At 35.7% G+C, this 16,477-nt stretch overlaps 1 protein-coding gene across 4 annotated transcripts in view; it reads left to right on the forward strand.

Annotated features, from left to right (window-relative positions):
• Positions 1 to 381: 381 nt before the first annotated feature.
• G2E3 (G2/M-phase specific E3 ubiquitin protein ligase) overlaps positions 382 to 16,477 on the forward strand; it is a 61,138-nt gene continuing 45,042 nt past the window's right edge. For 3 of the 4 annotated variants that reach the window (XM_039870454.1, XM_039870456.1, XM_039870453.1), the window contains exons 1-2: positions 382 to 537; positions 16,278 to 16,393. Coding sequence is in view for 1 of the 4 variants with exons in the window: in XM_039870452.1 (XP_039726386.1) it covers positions 503 to 537 (35 nt within the window). In the remaining 3 variants the exon portion in view is untranslated. The remainder of the gene's footprint in view (positions 538 to 16,277; positions 16,394 to 16,477) is intronic. The other variant, XM_039870452.1, reaches the window with a different exon arrangement.

The following is a 16,477-nucleotide window of genomic DNA, read 5'->3' on the forward strand; positions in this document are numbered from 1 at the left end:
AAGTCCTGTCTCTGCAGGTATAGAACTAAGGAGGCCTAGGGAAACCCTGTACTAAGTATGGGGAGGTTTTCTTTTTGTTCGTTTTCACTTCTTGCTGTTGCTGTTGTTTATGCTATGATAATGAAGAGTAAAACCGTCCGGGCTCTGTTAGTGCTTTTATTCTCTCCACTCCTTGAAGGAAGTCTCTATTTCAGAAACGAGGATCCTTTCAAGAGCCACAGACAGAAACACTGATCCCGCGCCCGGACTGCTCGGGGGACCTAACTAGGAAGCGAGACAAAAGGAACTGAAGTGAGGCGGGCACAGCCGGGACAGCACCACACGGGAGCACAGCCGCGGCGCTCCAGGTCTTTCCCACCTCTGGCATTGCCGCGGGTTCCGCCTCCTAAGGGGCGGGGATGAGCACTTCTTCCGGGTTGCGGACGGAAGTGGTCGAATTTGAATCGTGCAGGCCGTTGGCTGAGGATGCTCGCGGTTGACGCTGCGCGAGAACTGAAGTGACATGGCAGTTCTGGAACTTCTGCTCCGCGCTCCTTGGTGAGTGGATGGGAACGGGAAGAAACGGAGTATTCTAGCGAGAGGAGCGGGACCGTCGCATGGGATAGGGCGTTGGGAGACGGGACAGTATAGCCGGGGCCTCGGACTGCTTTCGGGGGTTTCGGGGGTGGGGGGTGGGGACTCGGAGAAGTCGGGGCGCTGGGGAGCGTTTTCCGGACCAGCGCTCCCGACGGTTGGCGTACCTAAACCAACTCTGAGTATTGAGGAATCCGAGGCCCCACAGCCCCGAGGTTGAGCTTTGTTTAATCTCTGACTTTCTGGTAATCGCAATTTAATATTTCCGCCAGTTCGGCTCGGATGCTGAAGCTTCAGCGGTAGTTAAATCTAACTGCGAAAGTGTTACCACAGGTAAAAGAATCTTCCTTTATTAAAGATGGAAGGTTGAGGACAGGTTTAGAAAGAAGAGATGCACTTCGTGGTTCCGAATTCCTCCTAAGAGGGATACGGGTAGTATTTTACTCGAGACCGCAGGGAAATGACAGTCTTTGAAATTCCTGGTGGGGATTTAAACTGAAATCTGAGTATCCTTTGTATTTAAAACCCGGGTAATTTTCTTTCATGGTTGACATTTTTCATGGACCGCAAAAATCCAAGTTTCTTGCTCACTTAAACTGGCTACTGTAATAGCGGTGATTCACAAAGGTCTTAGTTTGCTAACAATAGGGAAGGATAAGGTTTAGTTCCACACATCTGCCTTTTCACCCCTTCATTCATTGGCCAACTGGGTTATCATGGAGTCATTTTGGAAGTACTGTGCTAATATTTCCGGCATGAGGTTTTCTTTGTTTTGGTTTTTCGGTGTTTTTTTTTTTTCTGTTTTATTTTTAATAATGAGCTACCTAAAATATCAAATTTTAACTCCGTAGCAAAGGCATGCCTTCGGGAATATTTTAAATGTGTACCCTAAATGTAAACTATAAATAAGTACTTTAAAATGTATAGAAATTTTATATCTTGCCCTATCGAAAACTGTACGACTAATTTTGTGTTGCTTTATAGGAACAAATATTTTTATGTCCCTTTTTAAGATTTTAACACCAGGGTACCATACCATACAAATGTATACCTATCTTTTTTAAAGTAAGACTTCGTAATATTCAAAATAGACAAGCTACTCCCACTCTCCCATCCCTGGTAATGAACTTTTGTTTAATTATTAGCCAGGAAAAATAGATTCATTCAGTATTTCTGATTGTTGAAATTTAAACATTTTGTATAAGACTGCATCAGACATTAGCTGTACTTTCCTAAGGATTGCAGACAGCTGTTCTCATTTTATATAAGCTACCAGCAAAGATAATTTAAAAAGAAATTAGTCTATACGTTTTCACCTGTTTTTTTTTTCCTTACTTCAACTCTTTTCATTGAGTTTTTGCTCTATCAACCTAAATCAGTGAGTTTCAACCTTCATTTGCTATGCATTACCTTGGAAGATTTGTTAAGGATTGATTCCTGCACTTTAAATCCAGAGTAGGTCTGGAGGATGGATTGAGGAATCTAAATTTAACTGGGAAGTTAGATTTGGCCAGTTTCAAAAACACCTACTTAATCTTTCCTAGGGAGGCTTTATAATACATAGGTTAAAGACATGGAACTGGAGCCAAACTGCCTGGATTTTGAATTTCACTTCTACCACTTGGTAGCTGTGTGACCTTAAGAATGCCGTTTAATCTTTCCGTGCTTTAGTTCCCTCAGATGTATAATGGGGATAATAACAATAACTACCTTGTAGGATCTTTGTGAGAATCAAATGAGTCAATACATACAAAAATCTTGGAATAGTGTGTGGCACATACTAAATGATACATATATCTCCTGTTATATTGAATTACTAAGCATTGTACGAACCACATTACATATATTATTTCATTAATCTTCACAAATAACAAGCTAAGAGGGATTCAGTAATTTGTTCTCACACAACTAATAAAATATTTTAACTGGGGTCAGAAACTAGATTTAATTAGAAAGTTCATGCTTTATCTTTTTTTAGTGTTTCCTGCCTCTTTCTGCAGTCTCCTTCCAAATGTTGCTCCCTAAAAATCTCTGATTGCTTCCCATTGTCTACCATATATAATTCAAATTTCTTAGTTTTTTTTCCAAAGCCTTCTCAATCAAATTTCAACCTGTTCTCAAGCATCATCATAATATTCCACCACTCTTTTCTATCCTATGATGTTTTATCCATACTATTGCAGTCCTTCAAATCTATTCTTTATTATTTTTTTGCCTACTTAGCCATCGACCTTTTTTATTTCCCTTTAAAATTTTACAGTGGGTTTCAAGTACCTTCCTCTACTTCTCAGGCAGAGTGCTTCTTCCACAGCAGCAATTTAGTTGTAAACATTATAGCACTAGATTGAGAGCTCTTGTCTTTATCTTTATATCTGCAATTCTTGGTACAGAACGGTGAGTGTCCTTATATGTGAAATTGTATGTTCGATTGTTATTTTAACAACAGATCGTGTCTTGTTAATACTAAAAAAATTTTGTTTTAAAAAGCTTTGCTTTTTTAGGAGCTGATAGAATAGAATTCTGTAGTTTAGTAGAGATTTTAATTATATGGTTTGTAAACTTTACAAGTATGCAAAAATAAGTTTTGAAATCACTGGCTCTAAACATTTCAAGTAAAAAAAAAATAAGAGTAATATTTGCTAACATTCACAAAACTCCCATACATTTTCTCACTAACCCTTACAGTCATTTTATTATTATCTTCATATTAAGATGGAGAAACTGAGGAACCAAAAGATTTAGTAACTTTTAAAAGTTGTTTTGCATTTAATTTCCTCCTGGTGCAGTTTCCTTCCTTCCTTCCTTCCGTCCGTCCATCTGTCCGTCTTTCATTAGTTTCAAGTATACAGTACATTGGTTAGACATTTATGTAGTTTATAAAACGATCCTTCTAATTGCTCCTTCTCTCCTCTGGTTTTCCACCTGGCCAATATATTAATGCTAACTGCATTCCCTATGTCATGCTCCCCATCCACTTGACCATATCTATCAACTACTAGTTTGTACTTCTTTAACCCTTCACCCCATTCTCCTAGCCCCCTAACCCCCATCCCCTCTGTCCATCACCAAATTGTCCTCTATATTTGCAGTTTTCTTTTAATTATAAGAATAATATATGTTAAGTGTAATTTAAAAATTAACTTTATAATAGAGAATTAGCTTCCTTTGCACATGAATGCTTATTTCTACATCAATTCTAAATTAAAGTTTTGAGGAATTAAAAAGCATTTTTGCCTTTCCTTTTTAGTTTGAACAGTTAATACTGTTATCTGACCTTATCTTCAAACCTTTTCTTTAAAAACCTGCCCAACAATGTAGGGACATCATTCTAAGGACCAGTGGGTAGGGGTTGGTCTAAGGAGCATATGAGCCTAATATGCTTCCATTCTTCCACACACTTTTCCAGCCAAAGTAGTACCAGGTAGTTGAATCAGAACTGAATATCTCATGCAGGCTAGACCATTCACATTATTTCTTCTTGAATTTGGAGTTGGAATACCAAAAGGCTATTGGGAGCCAAGGTATAGAAAGTTTTATATGTGCTCAGATAACAATGGAATCATGAAGAAACAAAGACAATAGACATAGGGAGCCAATATGCAGAGGAAGAGGGCAGGTAACTTGTTTCCTGAGGACCAGTTATAAAGTAAGTCAATATAAATTTATAATTTATTACTTTTCCTTTTTTTGTTGTTGTTAAGACTTTTCTTTTTTAGAAAAAATAGTGAACTCATCTGGCCCTTGTGCTTTCTCTTTTGGAAGGTTATTAATATCTTTGCTATAGGCCTATTCAGATTGTTTATTCTTGTATGAGTTTTGGCAAATCATGTTTTTCAAGGAATTGGTCCATTTCGTATAGATTATCAAATTTGTGGGCATAGAGTGATTCATAGTATTCCTTTTTATACTTTTAATTTCCATAGGATCTGTAGTAATAGCCCTTCTTTCATTTCCAGTAGTACTAATTTCTGCCCTTTCTCATTTTTTCTTAGCCTGGCTAGAGTCCTACTGATTTTGTTGAGCTTTTCAAAGAACCAACTTCTGGTTTCAGTGATTTTTCTCTATTGATTTTTTTGTTTGTTTTCAATTTTATTGATTTCTACTCTAATTCTTATTAGTTCTTCTGCTTAATTGGATTTAATTTGCTCTTCTTTTTTTAGTTTCCTAAGATAAAAACTTAGGTAATTAATTTTAGATCTTTTCTAATACATGCATTCAATGCTATGAATTTCCCTCTGAGCACTGCTTTCATAGCATTCTCCAAATTTTGATAAGTTGTGTTTTCATTTTCATTTAGTTCAAAACATTTTGTATCTTCTCTTGGGATTTCTTCTTTGACCCTTGTGTTATTTAAAAGTGTGTTGTTTAATCTTCATGTGTTTTAAGATTTTCAGTTATCTTCCTGTTATTGATTTCTAGTTTAATTTCATCGTAGCCTGAGAGTAGACATTGTATGATTTCTGTTCTTTTAAATTTGTTAAGGTCTGTTTTATTGTCCAAAATGTGGTCTTATCTTGGTGAATGTTCCATGTAAGCTTGAGAAGTATGTGTATTCTGCTGTTGTTGGGTGAAGTAGTCCATTATATCCAGTTGATTGATGATGTTGAGTTCATCTATGTCCTTACTGATATTACCTGCTGGATCTATCCATTTCAGATGGAAGGGGTGTCGAAGTCTCCAACTTTGGTAGTGGAATCATCTGTTTCTCTTTGCAATTCTATTAGTTTTTGCCTCACATAGCTCAATGCTCTGTTATTAGGCATATACATGTTAAGTATTGTTATACCCTCTTGGAGAATTGACCCCTCTATCATAATGCCCTTATTTATTTCTGATAAATTTCCTTACTTTGAAGTCTGCTCTGTCTGAAGTTAATATAGCTACTCTTGTTTTCTTTTGATTAGTATTAGCATGGTATATTTTTCTCTACCCATTTACTTTCAATTTATATTTAAAATGGGTTTCTTGTAGACAACATATAGTTAGTTGGGTTTTATTTTTCGATCCACTCTGACAAATCAGTCTTTTAATTGGTACATTTAGACAATTGAAATCCAAGTGATTATTGCTATAATTGGATTAATATCCACCATATTTGTTACTGTTTTCTATTTATTGCCCTTGTTCTTTGTGGGGGTTTTTGGTCTGCACTCTTTTTCTGCCTTTTGTGATTTTAATTGAGCAATTTATGTGATTTTATTTTGTCTCCTTAAGATATAAGTTATAGTTGTTGTTTTTTTAATTTTTTTAGTGGTTGCTGTAGAGTGCAATATATATTTACAACTAATACATAATCAAATACATTGTAACTGTTGTTATTTTGAATGAATAGTTATTTGTTAGAGCAATTAAGAATAAGGAAAATAAAAATTGTTTATTTTTTCACTTATTCCTTATTCGATGGTCTTCTTTTCTTTATGTAGATTCAAATTTCTGATCTATATTATTTTCCTTCTCTCTCAAGAACTACTTTTAACATTTCTTGCAAGGCAGTTCTACTGGCAACAATTTTTCTCAATTTTTGTCTGAGAAAGTTATTTCTCCTTCACTTTTGAAGGATAATTTCACAAGATACAGAAAAATAAGTTGGTGTTTTTTTCTCTTATTACTGTAAATATTTCGCTTCACTCTTTTTGCTTGCATGGTTTCTGAGAAGTTGGATTTAATTCCTACCATTGTTCCTCTATAGGTAAGGTGTTTTTTACCTCTGGCTTTTAGGATTTTTAAATTTATCTTAGATTTTCTGTAGTTTGAAATGATATGCCTAGGTGTTGTTTTGGGGCATTTGTCCTGCTTGTTGGTCTCTGAACTTCCTGGATCTGTGGTTTGGTGTCTGACATTGTCATTGTTTCAAATATTTCTTCTATTCTTTTCTCTTTTTCTTCTTGTATTCCTAAAATATGTATATTATAACTCCTGTAGTTGTCCCAGAGTGCTTGGATATGCTGTTCTGTTTTTGTTGTTGTTGTTTCAGTCTTTGTTCTCTTTGCTTCTTGGTTTTCAAAGTTTCTATTAAGATATCTTCAAACTCTGAGGTTCTCTGTCCCATCAAATGCATTCTTTGTTTGTATTATGGCATTTGATCTCTCTAGCATTTACTTTTAGTGCTTTCTTAGAATTTCTGTGTACTTACATTGCACATCTGTTCTTGTACACTGTCTATCCATTAGAGCTCTTAGCATATTAATCATATTTGTTTCAAATTCCTGGTTTGGTAATTCCAACATCCCTGCCATGTCTGGTTCTGATGCTTGCTCTGTCTTTTCAAATTGTGCTTTTTGTCATTTGGTATACCTTGTAAGTTTTCCTTTATAGCCAGACATGATATACTAGATAAAAGGAATTACTGTAAATTAGTAATGTGGTGAAGTATGAGGGGAGGGGAAATGTGCATTCTATAGCTCTGTGATTAGGTCTCAGTCTTTTCACCACCCTATGCCCCTGGACAGTGAACTTCACAAGTATTTCTCTGTTTTTTATCTCCCATTATGTGGGTCAGGATGGCTAGAGTGTGCTGGAGTATTTCTCTTATCTCTGATAATAACCTCGTAGGCTCTGATTAACTAGTTTTCCTGAGAGTAGGCCGTATTAAGAAGTGCTTTGGCATATTTCTAAATGGTACCTTTTTTCCTCCCCTTGCCAGAATCACAAGGAGATTTTTCTCTGATATTGTAGGATCCTGGTCAAGTTCCTGGTGGTAAATCTCACAATATTGTGAGAAACCCCCATGACTGGGTCCCCCTGGAGTTTTTAACTCTCAAAGTTGTCCATTATGGATTTTTTGCTATTATATAGAAGTAAAAACTGGTTTTTGTGTGTTGATCTTGTATCCTGTAACTTCGCTGAATTTGTTTTTTTACCTCTTAACAGTTTTTTAAATTAAATTTATTGAGGTGACATTGGTTAATAACATTTTCTGAGTTTCAAGTTGTACAATTCTATAATATATCATCTGTATATTACATTGTGTGCTCACCACCCAAAGTTTAGTCTGTCTGTCTGTCTGTCACCATGTATTTGACCCCCTTTGCTCTCTTCATCCTTCCACCACATCCTTTCCCTTCTGGTAACCACTCTTCTGTTGTCTGTGTCTATGAGTTTGTTTTGTTTGTTCCTTTGTTGCTTTCTGTTTTATATCCCACCTATGAGTGAAATGATATGGTTCCTGTTTTTTCTATCTGACTTATTTTGCTTAGCATGATTTTCTCAAGATCCACCTATGTTGTTCCAAATGCCAGTATTTCATCCTTATGGCTGAGTAGTATTCCATTGTAAAAATGTACCACATCGTCTTAATCCAGTCATCCCTTGAGGGACATTTAGATTGTTTCTATGTCTCGGCTACTGTGTATAATGCTGCAATGAACATAGGAGTACATAAATCTTTACGAATAGCTGTTTTTAGATTTTTCATGTAGGTACCCAGAAGATGGATTGCTGGATCATATAGTAGCTCTGTTCTTCATTTTTTGAAAAACCTCCATACTATTTTTCATACTGGCTGTACCAAATTACATTCCTATTGTGTTTGTATGAGCGTTTCTTTTTCTCCACATCCTCTCCAGTGCTTGCTATTTCTTGTCTTATTGATAATAGCCATTCTGACAGATGTGAGAGGTAGTGTATTATTTTGGTTTTGATCTGCATTTCCCTTAAAGCTATTGAAGTTGAGCATCTTTTCATATAATTGTTGGCTATTAGTATGTCTTCCTGGGAAAAATGTCTGTCAGGTCCTCTGCCCATTTTGAATAGGGTTGTCTTTTTGGTGTTAAGTTGTATGAGTTCCTTATGTATTTTGGATATTAACCCCTTATCAGTGTATCATTCAGTAGGTTGTCTTTTTCTTTTATTGATGTTTCCATTGCTGTGCAAAAACTTTTTAGTTTGATGTAGTCCCATTTGTTGATTGTTTTGTTTTGTTTTGTTTCCCTTGCCTTTGGGATCAAGTTCATGAAATTGTTTTACCATCACCATTTATTGAAGAGGCTTTCTTTTCTCCATTGTATGTTTTTCGTCCCTTTGTTGAAAATTCGTTGCCCAAAATCATGTTTATTTTGGAGTTCTCAGCTCTGTTCCATTGATCTGTGAGTCTGTTCTTCTGTCACTACCATACTGTTTTAATTATTATAGTTTTGTAGTATAATTTAAAGTCAGAGAGTATGATACCTCTAGCTTTGTTCTTTTTTTTCTCAGGATTGCTTTGACTATTCAAGGTCTTTTGTGATTTTTGTACAAATTTGATGTCTTTTTTTTATATTTCTTTGAAAAATGACATTGGGATTTTAATGGGGATTGCATTAAATCTATGTGTTGCTTTAGGTAATATGGCCATTTTAACTATGTTGATTCTTCCAATCCATGAACACAGAATATCTTTCCATTTTTTTGTGTGTCTTCTTCAATTTCTTTTAATAGTGTCTTATAGTTTGCAGTATATAGGTTCTTCACTTCCTTTGTTTATTCCTAGGTATTTCATTCTTTTTGTTGCAATTAAATATGGAGTTGTTTTCATTTCCTTTTCTGATATTTCATTGTTAGTATTTAGGAACACAATGGATTTTTGTACATTGATTTTGTATCCTGCAGCTTTGCTATATTTATTGTTTCTAATAGTTTTCTGGTGGATTCTTTTGGATTTTCTATACATAGACTTATATCTGCAAAAAGTGACAATTTTACTTCTTCATTCCCAATTTATTTCTTTGACTGATTGCTCTGGCTAGAACTTCCAGTACTGTTGAATAACAGTGATGAGAATGGGCATCCTTGTCTTATTCCTGATCTTAGAGGAAAAGCTTTCAGTTTTTCACCATTGAATATGCTATTAGCTGAGGGTTTGTTATATATGGCTTTTATATGTTGATGTTCTTGTCTTCAGTACTCACTCTATTGAGTGTTTTGATCATAAATGGATGTTGTATCTTGTCAAATGTTTTTTCTCTATCTATGATATGATCATATGATTTTTATCCTTTATTCTGTTAATGTGGTATAGCACATTGATCTATTTATGTATGTTGACCCATCTTTGTACCCCTGGAATGAACCCCACTTGATTGTGATGTATGATCTTTTTAATGTATTGTTGTATTCAATTTGCTAGAATTTTGTTCAGGATTTTTCATCAATATATTCATCAGTGATATTGGTCTGTAATTTTGTGTGTGTGTGTGTGTGTTGTCCTTGCCAGGTTTTGTTATTAGGGTAATGTTGACCTCAGAAAATGAGTTAGAAAGTAATACCTCTTGTCCAATTTTTGGAAGAGTTTGAGAAGGATAGGTATTAAATCTTTGAATCGTAGGTAGAATTTGCTAGTGAAGTCATCTGGTCCTGGACTTTGACTTTTTTGGGAGGTTTTGATGATCATTTCAATTTTCTTACTGTTGATCAGTCTATTTAGATTTTCCAGTTCTTTGTGATTCAGTCTAGGAAGGTTGCATATTTCTAAGAACTTGTCCATTTCTTCTAGGTTATCAAATTTGGTGGTGTATAGCCTTTCATAGAACTCTTGTATAGTCCTTCGTATTTCTGTGGTATCCGTTGTAACTTCTCTTTTATTTCCGATTTTGTTTATTTGAGTTTTTTATCTTTTTTCCTTAGTCTAGCTAGAGGTTTGTCAATTCTACTAATCTTTTCACCGAACCAACTCTCTTGCATCAATTTTTTTCTATTGTCTTTTTCTGTTTCATTTAATTCTCCTCTAACTTTTATTATTTCCTTTCTCCTACTGACTTTGGGCTTTTGTTCTTTTTCTAGTTCTTTAAGGTGAAATGTTAAATTATTTAGTTGAGATATTTCTTGTTTCTTCAGGTAGGCCTGTAATGATATAAACTTCCCTCTTACTACTTTTGCTGTAACCCCAAAATTTTGATATATTGTATTATAATTCTCATTTGTCTCTATGTATCTTTTGACCTCTTATTTTATTTCTTCTTTAACCCAGTTACTGTTTAGTAGCACATATTTATCTCCACATAATCTCCACATATTTATGTTTTTTCCTGTTTTTTTTTTGTAGTTGATTTCCAATTTCAAAGCGTTGTAGTTGAATATCCTTGGTGTGATTTTAGTATCCTTAAACTTGTTAAGGCTAGTTTTGTGCCCTAGCATATGGTTTATCCTTGAGAATGTTCCCTGTGCAGTAGAGAAGAATATATATTCTGGTGTTGTGGGATGAAAAACTTTGAAAATATCGATTATGTCCATTTGATCTAATGTTTCATTTAAGGCCATTGTTTTCTCATTGATTTTGTTTGGGTAATCTGTAACTGTCAATGAGGTATTTAAGCTCCCTACTATAATTGTGTTTTTGTCAGTTTCTCTCTTTAGTTTTATTAGCAGTTGCTTTATATATTTTGGTGCTCCCAAGCTGGGTGCATATATATTGATAAATCTTATGTCTTCCTAATGTATTATCTCTTTTATCATTATAAAATGTCTGTCTTTGTCTCTTTTACTTTTTTATCTTGAAATCTATTTTGTCAGATATAAGTACAGCTACACCCAACTTTTCTCTGGATGTAATTTCCTTCGGGTGCCATTTTCCACCTCTTCACTTTGAGTCTCTGTTTGTCTTTGCAGCTGAAGTATATCTCCTGAAGGCAGGATATAATTGGTTTTTGTTTTTTAATTCATTCTGCTACTCCGTGCCTTTTCATTGGTGAGTTCAGTCTACTCACACTTAGAGTGATGTTGAGATATGAGAATTTCTTATAGCCATTTTATCTTGTTTTCTTGTAGCTCTGTGTCTTTATTGTTTCCTCTTCCTTGTGTTTCTGTTATTTTAGTTTGGTGGTATTCTATGATTTTTGTCTCTCTGTTTTCTCTTTTTATGTTACATATTTCAGTTCTAGATTTTTGTTTTGTGGTTACTGTTTATGAAAAAAGTTTCATATATGTAATAGTCCTTTTTCTTCTGATTACACCTTATCTCTATTCACCTGTGCAAAATTAGTCCTTTCTCCCCTCCCCTTTTCTGTTTGTGTTGTCACAAATATCCATTTTTATGCTGTGCATTCATTTCCAAACTGCAGTAGCTATTGTCTTCTATTTTCTTTTTAAAGGTTTTTATGTCATTTAACCTTTTTTAAGACCCTATTCTAAACAAGAGTTTCATTTCCCTGCTTCTGCTTGTCTGTTAGTCATCTTATAGTTTTGTATACTTTTGTTGTTTTGTTTCAGGTAGAAGAGTAGCTTGTAGCATTTCTGTTAATGAAAGTCTTGTGGTAAATTCCTTCAGTTTCTGTATGTCTCGAAAAGCCTTTATTTCTCCTACATATCTAAAGGATAAGTGTGCTGGATGTATTATTCTTGGCTGGCGATTTCTCTCTCAATAATTTGAATATTTGATTTCACTCTCTCCTAGTTTATGGGGTTTCTGCTGAAAATCTGCTGATAATTTAATGGGGCTTCCTTTATAAATTACCTCTTCTTTTCCCTGGCTACTTTGAGTCTTTTTTTTTTTTCCCATTAATTTTTGACAATTTTAATATATGTGTCTTGGAGAAAGTCTTTTTGGATTCAGATAATTAAGTGCTATATTAGCTTCTTGGATTCAAGGATCCATTTTTTTCCATAAGTTTGGGAAGTTCTCACCAATTATTTGTTTAAATAGATTCTCTGTTCCCTTATCCTGCTGATCTCTTTCATGTATACGCATTATTCTTAGTATTGCTCTTTCTAATGGAGTCAGGTAGTTCTTGTAGAGCTTTTTCTTTCTTTTCTTTCTTTCACTCTCAATTCTCTCTTCTTCCACCTGAATCATTTCTAGATTTCTATCTTCTCTGTCACTAATTCTTTTCTCTATCAGATCTGCTCTATTTCCTAAGCTCAGTAGTTCATTCTTCATCTCATTTATTTAGAGTTTTTCAGCTCCAGGATTTCTGTATGGTTCTTTTTTATAATATCAATTTCTTTAGTGAAGTAGTGCAAAGAGGTTGAAACTATAAATTTTATTTCTGAGCTCGTTGAATTGGTTCTCTGAGTTTTCTTGTACCTTATTGTGTTTTTTCAGAACTGCAATCTTGAATTCTCTGTCATTTAAATCAGGGGTCTGCAACTCCTGGGCTGTGGACTGGTACCAGCCTTGGCCTGTTAGGAACCAGGCCATACAGCAGGAGGTGAGTGACGGACAAACGAGTGAAGCTTCATCTGTATTTGTAGCCACTTCCCAGCGCCAGCATCACTGCCTCAGCTCCACCTTAGATCATCAGGCATTAGATTCTCATAGGAGCACCAGTCCCTGGTACCAAAGGTTGGGGATCATTGATTTAAATTATAATTTTACATGTCTTAGGTTTGTTTTCTGGAGAATTTTCATTTTCTTTCTGAGCTCTCTTGTTATCATGGTTATTCATTGCATGTTGATTGACTATTTCTCTGCCTGGCCATTCATGGGAATGAAATCTCTTTTTTTTTTTTTTTTTTTCCCAAATATTTGCTTTTCCACTGTTTGGCACATTGATAAATAGAAGTCTTTTGTTTTCCAGCGAGTGGTATTTGAGCGCAAGTTTTTATTTTCTCTTACTTGCGCTACTGGGGCTTTCAGGGACTCTGTGGGTTGGTGCCTCTTGGCCATGAAAAACACCTTCGTATTCCCCGAGGAGGTGGATATCCCCTTTCTAACCTTCAGTTTTGGGGTACCACTTCAGTGGGGGGAAGTGGCAGGCTATGAGTCTCTTGTCCTCTGTTCCCAGCACCATCTTTCTGTAGCCAGAAGCTGTCATCAGAGCCACGCTGAGTTGATTCAGCTGCTTTCTACCAAGCTCTCCTTGATGGGTAGGTAGGGGGAACCAGGTTTATGGGTTTGCAGCTTTCTTCTTTCTAGTGGATGTAGCCACAATGAATACAGACCAGTTAGGCTGGAAATTTTTTTTCTGACTTTTCGCCCTCTGCTAAGTGAGAATTTTACTGCCAGGCAAGCCACAGGAGGATGGGGTTTAGGGTTCCTGTGACTGCAGATTTCTTTGTTCTGGTGATGGCAGGTTGTGGAACGCTGCTACCCTGGCCTCAGCCTCGATATGTGCTAGCCACCCAGGCCCAATTGCTTTCTCTTCCCCTCTGAATTGCCCAGTGCAGGTTGCATCCCAAACCTTCACTGCTGTTGCATTCGCTGGGACAGCGGCAAGTGCTGGACTGCTTAGCTCCCTTCTCTCTCCTTCTCTTGTCCTGTCTCCTGTTTGCTCCATCACACCTAACTTCTGATATCTCAATGCATGGATCTCTCAGATGTGTTTGTCTGTTGATCAGGGAATCTTGTGTTGAATTATAGCTGTCCAACTTGTAACTTCAATGGGAGAGATTTGGAGGTCCTCTCATGCTCCTAACGTCTCAGAAGCGCTAACAATTTTTTGGAAATTTATTAGGATATTTTACATATAAGATCATGTGTTCTGCAAAAAGCTATTCTTGCTTTCAATTTGAATGCCTTTTATTTCATTTCTTGCCCAATTTTTCTGGCTAGAAAAATTAGAACAATGCTGAGTAGAATGGTGAGAGTAGACATCGTTGTTGCTCTAGATCTTGTATGGAAAGCTTTCAGTCTTTCACCACTGAGTATATTAGCTGTGGGTTTTTCATAGATGCCCTTTGTCATACCGCGGAAGTTCCTTTCTTTTTCTAGATTGAGTGTTTTTATCGCGAAAGAGTTAGATTTTGTCAAATGACTTTTTCTGCATTAAGATGAGCATGTGACTTTTTTCTTTTATTTCGTTAATGTGATATATTACATTGATTGATTTTTTTCATATATTGTACTACTCTAGCATTACTTTGATAAATCCCACTTTGTCCTAGAATATAGTTCTCTTAACTGAGATCCACTTTGCTGGTATTTTGTTGAGAATTCGTGCATCTGCGTTCATAATGGGTACCGTTCTGTAGGTTTTCTGTGATGTCTTTAGCTTTGGTATCACGGTAATGCTGGCTTCATAGATTGTATTAGAAAGTGTTTCCTCTTCTATTTTTTGGACAGGTTTGAGAAATATTGGTGTCAGTTCTTTAAATACTTAATAGATTTCTCCAGTGAAGCTTCCTAGGCCTGAACTCCTCTTTAATGAGAGATTCTTGATTACTGATTCAAAGTCTTGATATAGATGTGTGAAATTTTCTATTTTTGCTTGAGTCTGTTTTGTAAGATTAACTTCTTTAACTAGTTAATTATCTAACGTTAGTATGCAGTTGTTCATGTAACCCTTTTTATTTTTGTAGGTTCTGTAGCAATGTCCCCTGTTGTTTCTGATGTTAGCAATTTGAGATTTTTCCCCCCCAGTCATTCTAGCTAAAGGCTTGTCAATTTTGTTGATCTTTTTAAAGAATCAACTCTCGATTTATTCTCTCTATTGTATTTCTATCCTTTATATGAATCTCTAATTTTTATAAATTCCTTCTATCTAGTAGCTTAGGCTCCTTTTGCTCTTTTTCTAGTTCCTTTAGGATCTTTTTAAAAAAATATCTGCATTTATACTACAGATTTCCCTCTGATCACTTTTTGCTGTATGTCATAGGTTTTAGTATTTTATGTTTTCATTTGTTTCTAATTATTTTCTAATTTCCCTTGTGATTTCTTCTTTGACCTTTTGCTTATTTAAGATTGTGTTATTTAATCTCCACATTTTGTGAATTTTTCAGCTTTCCTTCTTTCATTTGCTTGTTGGCCATATTGTATTTCTTTTGAAAAGTATGCTTCAACTCCCAGGTGCATTACATGAGGCCAGCATTACCCCGATACCAAAACCAGATATGGGCACTACTCAATAAAATACTAGCAAACCAAATTCAGCAGCACATTAGAAAGATCATATACCTCGGTCAGGTGGGATTCATCCCTTGATGCAAGGATGATTCAACATATGCAGATCAATAAACGTGACACATCACATTAATAGAATGAGAAATAAAAATCATTCATCTCAATAGATGCAGAAAAAAGGATTTAACAAAAACCAACATCCTTTCATGATAAAAATTCTTAACAAATTGAGTATGGAAGGAACGTAGCTCAACATAATAAAAGCCATACATGACAAGCCCACAGCTAACATCATACTCAGTGGTGAAAGGCTGAAAGCTTTTCCTGTAAGATCAGGAAGAAGACAGGGATGCCCACTTTAACCACTCCTATTCAACATAGTACTGGAAGTCCTAGCCAGAGCATTCGGACAAAAAAAAAGAAACAAGAAAGCATCCAAATCAGAAGGGAAGAAATAAAATTGTTTGTAGATGACATGATCTTACATATTGAAAATCCTAAAGTTCTTACCAAAAAACTGTTAGAAAAGCCACCCAGCTACAATGAGAAGGAATATGGGTTACTGTGTTCTATTAGTTATCTATTACTGTGTAGCAAATCACCCCAAAACTTGGTGACTTAAAACAACATTTATAATCTGACAATTTCTATGGGTCAGAAATTTGGGGGCCGCTTAGCTATGTGGTTCTGGCTTAGGGTCTCCCAGGAGGTTGCTCTCAGACTGTCAGCCAGGCTGTAGTTATATGAGGCTGAAGGATTCACTTCTAAAATGGCTCACTCAGAAGGCAGTAGTTAAATACCTCAGTACTTTGCCAAGTGAGCCTCTTTAAGAAGCATCTTGAAAGTTCTTACGACATGGCAGCTGGCTTCCTCCAGAGCAGGTGACTCATGATAAAGGGCAAAAATGAAGTCACAGTGCCTTTTATGACATAGTCACCCATTGTCATTTCTACAGGGCTTTTTGATGGAAGCAAGTTACTAAGCACAGTCACAATCAAGAAGAGGGAAATCAAGCTCCACCTTTTTAAGAGGGAGGAGAAACCCACTATATCACTAACTGATGAAGTGAAGGTAAGCAGTGGAAAAGACTCAGAATACCTCTTGACAATGGCTTTCTGGACACATCATTAAATTGTTAGTGATTTCTCAGGGAAG

This window comes from Pteropus medius, unplaced genomic scaffold, assembly GCF_902729225.1.
Source record: "Pteropus medius unplaced genomic scaffold, Ma_sr-lr_union100, whole genome shotgun sequence".
NCBI lineage: Eukaryota > Metazoa > Chordata > Mammalia > Chiroptera > Pteropodidae > Pteropus > Pteropus medius.